The sequence below is a fragment of the Macaca fascicularis genome, chromosome 8 (genome assembly GCF_037993035.2).
Source record: "Macaca fascicularis isolate 582-1 chromosome 8, T2T-MFA8v1.1".
NCBI lineage: Eukaryota > Metazoa > Chordata > Mammalia > Primates > Cercopithecidae > Macaca > Macaca fascicularis.
In genome coordinates this window covers 36,804,868-36,812,636 of record NC_088382.1, presented here as the reverse complement: position 1 = coordinate 36,812,636, position 7,769 = coordinate 36,804,868, and the positions used below count along the sequence as shown (strand labels likewise).

Genomic DNA, 7,769 nt, shown 5'->3' with positions numbered 1-7,769 from the left:
CTTTTGCTTGTGGTTGTGGCTGCCTGGCCCTTTTCTGCCAAAAGAGGGAAAAAAGTTCTCGAATTGCCTCTTCTCACTTCTCCATACCCAAATCAAACACACACACACACACACACACACACACACACACACACACACACACGTTCCTGATCCTTTTTAAATTTCTTTATCTTTTTGAGGCAAGGTCTCACTCTGTCATCGAGGCTGGAGCGTAGTGGCATAATCACAGATCACTGCAACCTCCCCGGCTCAAGTGATTCTCCCACCTAACTTCCCAAATAGCTGGGACCACAGGCGTGTGCCACATGCCTGGCTAATTTTCTAAAATTTTTTGTAGAGACTAGGTCTCCCTGTGTTGCCCAGGCTGGTCTTTAACTCCTTGCCTCAAGCAATCCTCCCACCTCAGCCACCCACAGTACTAGGATTACAGGTGTGAGCCACTGCACTCAGCCTAAAAGTTCCTAATCCTTAAGAACAAAAATCGATCTTCGATTATTAGCTGAACAATATATGTTAGGATTAACACTAAGGTACATTAAGACCTTGCTAAACCAGGCTCTGTCTCATTTCTAGCATATTTTTAAAGGAAGTCGATATTTTCAATCACAGCATTCCATCAACTAAGACTTGAAACTAAGAATTCTACTTGTAATTCAAGCAATTGTCAGTGCCCTTAACACAACTAGTCACAACTAAAAAGGTCTAGATTGCTACCATACAGGCTTTGAGCTCTCTTTTTTGTTTGTTTTGTGGTGACAATCTCTGGAGTGCAGTGGTGCAATCCCGGCTCACTGCAGCCTCCACCTCCTGGCTTCAAGTGATTCTCCTGCCTTAGCCTCGTGAGTAGCTGGGACTACAGGCATGTGCCACTACACCCAGCTAATTTTTTGTGTATTTAGTAGAGACAGGGTTTAACCATGTTGGCCAGGCTGGTCTTGAACTTCTGGCATCAAGTGATTCACCTGCCTCGGCCTGTCAAAGTGCTGGGATTACAGGCATGAGCCACTGTGCCCAGCCTTTAATTTTTTTTTTTTTTTTTTTTTTTTTTTGAGACAAGGTTTCACTCTGTCACCCAGGCTGGAGTGCAGTGGCACAATCATGGTTCACTGTGGCCTTAAACTCCTAGGCTCAAGCAATCCTCCCACCTCAGCCTCCAAGCAGCTGGGACCACAGGCACACATACCATGCCCAGTTGGGTTTTGTATTTTTTGTAAAGATGGGGTCTCACTGTGTTGCCCAGGCTGGCCTCAAACTCCTGGGCTCAAGTGATCCGCCCACCTCAGCCTCCCAAAGTGTTAGGATTACAGGGGTGAGCCACTGTGCCCAGGCCTCATATTTTTTCTTAGCTACTTGCTGACAATTGCTGCCACCTCTGCCACCTCTAGCAGTGTTGCATGGTGATGCTTTATGGTACTGTGTGCCCTCAGACCTTGCATCCATGCCCTCCAGCTTTGTCCTGCCCATGGCCCAAGGAAGCACTGAGTCAGTAGGGAGCATGCAAAGTGCATTAAGAGTGTTGGGAATGGCCTGTAATACCAGCACTTTGGGAGGCCGAGGCAGGCAGATCACTTGAGATCAGTTTGAGATCAACCTAACCAACATGGCAAAACCATGTCTCTACTAAATATATGGAAATTAGCCGGGCGTGGTGGCGCGCGCCTGTAACCCCAGCTACTTGGGAGGCTGAGGCACGAGAATCGCTTGAACCCAAGAGGCGGAGGTTGCACTGAGTCAAGATTGCACCACTGCACTCCAGCCTCGGCCACAGTGAGACTCTCAAAAATAAAGTAAAAATGTTGGGAATGATTTTCGTAACCCTAATAAGCATGGAACAGCTGGGCCTATGTTGCCCCTGAGTGTTGAACACAGAAAGAGCATTTGCTGAGTGAGTATACTGTTCTGGTGAGTCATAGGTAAGCAGGAGATGCCCATGCACCCCGATGTAGCAGGCCCCACGGTAGGTGCGAAGCCTTCTCACCCCTGTGGTTGTGCCATGGAGGCTGTCAGCACAGTGTGTGCTCATGCTGGGCAGCCCCAAGGTGCAGCTGTGGCACCTGGCAGTCCTGGTGCAGTTGTTGATACCTGTCTTAATGGAGTTCTTTGCCCAAGGGTACACCTGTTCTTACCACCTGTTTTTCCCTCAGAGAGTGGTAACCCCTGCTCTTCCTTGAAGCCACCAGCCCCAGATTGCTGCTGCCACCCCTATGGAGCCTGATCCTTTCTTTGTTGGGGATACCACATCATCTCCCAGCACCCCTCAGCTTGCTTTAATGTGGGAAATAAAATGCGTTTCCTAAGCAAAACACAGAGCCTTCCCTCCAGCTCCTGCTGCAGCCTCGTGGTAGATGCACTGCTGGGATCAGATGGAGAAAGCATGATCAGTAGGCTGGCTTCAACTTTCCTGCCTCAACCATCTCCCCTTCCTGTTAAGGAAAATGTATCGGTGTTGAATTCATCAGATTAGCATAATTCTGATTGAATTTTCTTTTTTTTTTTTTTTTGAGACCGTCTTACTATGTCACGCAGGCTGGAGTGTAGTGGTACAATCTTGGCTCACAGCAACCCCCACCTCCCAAGTTCAAGTGATTCTCCTGCCTCAAGTGAACCTCCTGAGTAGCTAGGATTACAGGCACGTGCCACCATGCCCGGCTAATTTTTGTATTTTTAGTAGACACGGGGTTTCGTCATGTTGGCCAGGCAGGTCTCTAACTCCTGAACCTCAGGTGATCTGCCCACCTCAGCCTCCCAAAGTGCTGGAATTACAGTTATAAGCCACCATGCCCAGCCAATTCTGATTAAAATATTGGCACTAAATTGTCTCTGTTCACAAATTTGAAAAGTCAATGTCCTGAAGTCAAGAGGACAGGGGAAAAATGTCCTTGCATCATTTCTAGTGCTTCCATACAGTTAGGTAGAATGTCGTGACGGAGCACCGAGAAGAGAAAACTGGATATTGTTTAGCTGATCAGATATGACTTGGCAGCAGCTGAAAACAAATAATCATAAATCAACTCGTAGTCATTAGTGTGGTCTAGTGACTCAGTTCAGTGTTGCTGAAGAACCTACTACCTGGGCCAGGTGCTGAGATAGGATAGCTCCTGCCTCATAAAGCAGTGTAAGCAGTGTATTTTAGGTGAGCAGGCTTGTATGGCAGAGACCCTTAGCACCACGTCTGTGAAAACTGCGAGGGTACCTGCCGGGATATGACACCTAAGTCTCAAGATCAGTGTGGGCAAACTCACACAGGATTAACAGCCTGCTGGGTAGAGCTATACAACAGAGTGCAAACTGTAGAGAATAAAGTTGAGGTGGGCAAAGGCTGGAGAAGAGAAGTCTCTGGTGGGGCCAGACACCTGGGACTTGATACAGTGAGAATCCTGAAGTTTCTTTAGGTTGGGCTTTTTAAAAATTTGGGCACCACTGGCCAGGTGCAGTGGCCCACGCCTGTAATCGCAGCACTTTAGGAGGCCAGGGTGAGTGGATCATGAGGTCAGGGCCTGGCCAACATGGCAAAATCCTGTCTCTACTAAAAATACAAAAAATTAGCTGGGTGTGGTGGCAGGCACCTATAATCCCAGCTACTCAGGAGGCTGAGGCAGGAGAATCGCTTGAATCTGGGAGGCGGAGGTTGCAGTGATTCAAATTTGCACCGTTGCACTCTAGCCTAGGAGACAGAGCGAGGCTCTGTCTCAAAAAGAAAAAAAAAATTGGGCACCATTTGGGAGCTAAGGCCATTATTTTCCTCTCTCTTCATGAGATGACCATGGGCAGCTACAGGGTATTTAGCTGTATTCACATTACTGAAGGATAACTTGTACTCTGAATGTGTTTCAATGGGTAAAAAACTGGGTCAAGCATGGTGGCTCACGCCTGTAATCCCAGCACTTTAGGAGGCCGAGGCAGGTAGATCACTTGAGGTCAGAAGTTGGAGACCAGCCAGCCAACATGGTGAAACCCTCTCTCTACTAAAAATAAAAAAATTAGCCAGACATGGTGGCGGGTGCATGTAATCCCAGCTACCAGGGAGGCTGAGGCAGGAGAATTGCTTGAGCCTGGGAAGCAGAGGTTCCAGTGAGCCAAGATTGCACCAGTGCATGCAGTCTCAAAAAAAAAAAAAAGTAAAAATCTGGGTGATAATCATAGGTACCAGAATTCCAACTTCGTGATCTTATCTGTGGCAAACAAACACCAATCAGTCAAAGATAATAAGCATTTACGCACCAAGTTGTTTCACAAAATGCATTTCCCGCCTCCCCCTCCCACCGCCATATATATCCCTCTGACTTTCGGATTAGGAAAGAATGTTGAGAAAAGCAACACTTACCTGTAACTACACAGATAATAAGCATCAGAGTCAAGGCACAAACCCAGATTGTATAGATCTAAGTTCATTATTGGCTTTGCTGCCTCATGTAGCTTCAGAAGCAGATTGCTCTCTGCAAAGATAAGAAAGCGGCAGGTGCTATTAATGCCTGGACTGATGCAATCTGGGAAAACAAAAACCCCAGAAAATTGTCAAGTGATTTGTGTGCTTGTCATTATCTAGGGCCATGGGGTGTGAATGTTTCTTTTTATACTATTTGTATGTGCTTTGGGGGTACATATGATATCTGTTACATGTACAGAATGTGTAATGATCAAGCCAGGGTATTTAGGGTATCCATCACCTCAAGCATTTACCACTTCGATGTATGGAAACATTTCAAGTCCTTTCTTCTAGCTATTTTGAAATATACAGTACATTGTTCCTAATGTGAATCATCCTACTCTCCTGTGGAATATTAGGACTTATTCCTTCTGTCTAACTACATGTTTGTCTCCATTAATCAACCTCTCTACACTCCCCACACATACCCTTCCCAGCCTCTGGTATCTATCATTCTACTCTACTTCCATGAGATGTTTGTTGTTGTTGTTGTTGTTGTTGTTTTTAACTCCACAGTGGATTACTTCTTTTAAAGAAATCTATGTATGTTTGATTGTTTTTCTTTTTTCTTTTTTTTTTTGAGATGGATTTTCGTTCTTGTTGCCCAGCTGGAGTGCAGTGGCGCGGTCGTGGCTCACTGCAACCTCTGTGTCCCGGATTCAAGTGTTTCTCCTGCCTGAGCCTCCCAAGTAGCTGGGATTACAGGCACCCACAGCCACACCCAGCTAATAAAGAATCTGTGTTGAAGCAGCATTTATCAAATGAGTAATTGGAGCGTGGATGAGAATATGAAAAATCCTGAGTGATAGACTGAGACAATGGGTCTCTTCAAGGACTGTGCCCTCCCATTCCTCCATATTCCCTCCCATCAGTTTTTGTTTTTGTTTTTGTTTTTGTTTAAAGACAAGGTCTGGCTCTGTCACCCAGGCTCGAGTGCAGTGGCACGATCTCGGCTCACTGCAACCTCTGCCTCTCAGGTTCAAGCAGTTCTCCTGCCTCAGCCTCCCAAGTAGCTGAAATTACAGGCACTCACTACCATGCCCAGCTAATTTTTGTGTTTTCAGTAGAGATGGGGTTTCACCATGTTGGCCAAGCTGGTCTCCAACTCCTGACCTCAAGTGATCCACCTGCTTCGGCCTCCCAAAGTGTTGGGATTACAGGTGTGAGCCACCGTGCCCAGCTCCTCCCATCAGTTCTTATGTCTGTCACCCATCCCTCAACAGGGCTTTTCCCCATTCTCACCTGGGGTTCTTATGTTCCCCCAGTTTTGCATGTTCTCCCCACTGAGGTAGGACCCAACCTCTGCCTTCCATTCTACCACCCTCTTGTATCTTTGTGGGTGTCAGTAATATCCTGCATGCCCTTCACTCACTCAGAGGGAGTCTTCTGTTGAAGCCATATGCACAGGTTCAGAGGGACAGATGTGATCAAATTAGAGACAAGGACAGACTGACCAGTAATGCAGGCATGTATAGCCAGTGCCATTCATGGAAAAAAAAAAAATCAAGCTGTTTATGACACCCCAGTCAGCACTGGATTCCTACTTACCTTATTTTTAAAATCATGCCCATTTAATTATTTCTCTAATAAACTAGTCAAGCAGGGAAGCAAGGAGGACATGACCAATGTCACTTTTGTGCATGGGCACGGCTTCCTATTTTGTTCCCATGTGAAAGTCTCAGTAAGAAACCAGGGCAGGCCAGGCATGGTGGCTCACGCCTGTAATGCCAGCACTTTGGGAGGCCAAGGCAGGTGGATCACAAGGACAGGAGTCCGAGACCATCCTGGCCAACACGGTGAAACCCTGTCTTGGCAGGAGAATCAAATAGCCACTGCACTCCAGCCTGGGCAACAGGGCGAGACTCCATCAAAAAAAGAATAAAAAAGAAAAGAAACAAGGGCATGTGCTCTGTAGAGGAGGGAGAACCTTCAAGAAGAGCGCCAGGAGGACTAGAAGATGTTTGTGATGGCTACTGAGCACTCTTCCCCATCTTTGGCACCTCTCTGGTGCTAAACATCTGCACATCTCTCTTTTTCTTTCTCTCTCTTTTTTTTTTTTTTTTTTTTAACATGGACAGGAAGTAGCATTTATTGGTGGGTATTAAGAGGGGGCAGAGGCCAGGTGCAGTGGCTCACACCTGTAATCTGAACGCTTTGGGAGGCCGACGCGGGTAGATCACGAGATCGGGAGTTGAAGACCAGCCTGGCCAACATGGTGAAACCCCGTCTCTCCTAACAATACAAAAAATTAGCCGGGCGTGGTGGCAGGCGCCTGTAATCCCAGCTACTTGGGAGGCAGAGGCAGGAGAATCGCTTGAACCCGGGAGCTGGAGGTTGCAGTGAGCTGAGACCATGCCATTGCATTCCAGCCTGGACAACAGAGCAAGACTCCATCTCCAAAAAAAAAAGTTTGGGGGAGGGGGGCAGCGCAGTGGAAGCCCTCACCAGTGCAAGACCTGCCACTCGTCCAGAGGGCCATGATTGGGGATGTACTTGACCCTGCAGCCATCTGGGATGAGCTGCTTCTCAGCCACCATGTCTTCACATTCATCCACATTGAACTTGGTAAAGCCCCACTTCTTGGAGATGTGGATCTTCTGGCGGCCAGGGAACTTGAACTTGGCCCTGCAGAGTGCTTCAATCATATGCTCCTTGTTCTGCAGCTTGGTGCAGATGGACATGATAACTTGGCCAATGTGAACCCTGGCCACAGTGCCCTGGGGCTTTCCAAAGGCACCTTGAATGCCTGTTTGGAGCCTACATTGGGGGTAGTGCAAGGTCAGAGACATGAACATACATTTGAAAGGCCTGTCTCCAAGGACCCGTAGAGCAACCCATATAAGAAACAGGCCATGTACACCACCAAGAAAGCTGCTGTTTGCAGCCATTGCACACTGGGATTAGAACTGCTTTCTTATCAATCGCATCTCCTCTCCCATTCATTTTTTCTCCCTTTTCCTTTCTTTCCTCTTTTTTTCCCCTTTCATCCCAGTCTAGTCTCTATCATGGCTGAGAACGCCAAGTCATTGCAAAACCCTCCTCATGGGCCACGATGGTCATGAATAGTTCAAAGGATACACGGATTACTAAGAGTACACCCAAATGGTGGTTTAAGCCCCCACAGCAACCAGCTCTGAGTTTCTGAATGTTTTCTTATATATGTCTATTATTTCTCAAGAAGATGCTGATACCCTCAGAGAGAGGAATAGAATCCATAGCAACTTTGGTGCAATGTGAGGGCGGCCATCAAATAGCAACCCAAATGAAGAAAAAACTAGATTTGCTTAATTGTAGGAGAAATTGATTTGGTAGCATAGTGGATTGTTCAAGCTGGTCATAAGGC

General features: G+C 47.0%; 1 protein-coding gene and 1 pseudogene across 1 annotated transcript; both read right to left on the bottom strand.

Moving 5' to 3' along the window:
• Positions 1 to 6,457: 6,457 nt before the first annotated feature.
• LOC141407582 (large ribosomal subunit protein uL16-like) lies at positions 6,458 to 7,471 on the bottom strand. Its single transcript, XM_074000672.1, has one exon. It carries the CDS (start codon positions 7,312 to 7,314, stop codon positions 6,868 to 6,870), a length of 447 nt encoding a protein of 148 aa, XP_073856773.1. The 5' UTR covers positions 7,315 to 7,471; the 3' UTR covers positions 6,458 to 6,867.
• Positions 7,233 to 7,353, bottom strand: LOC123575384 (small nucleolar RNA SNORA70; annotated as a pseudogene).
• Positions 7,472 to 7,769: the final 298 nt, after the last annotated feature.

Coding starts and splice junctions, on each gene's coding strand:
- LOC141407582 (XM_074000672.1), bottom strand. CDS start 7,314: ATGGCTGCAAACAGCAGCTTTCTTGGTGGTGTACATGGCCTGTTTCTT.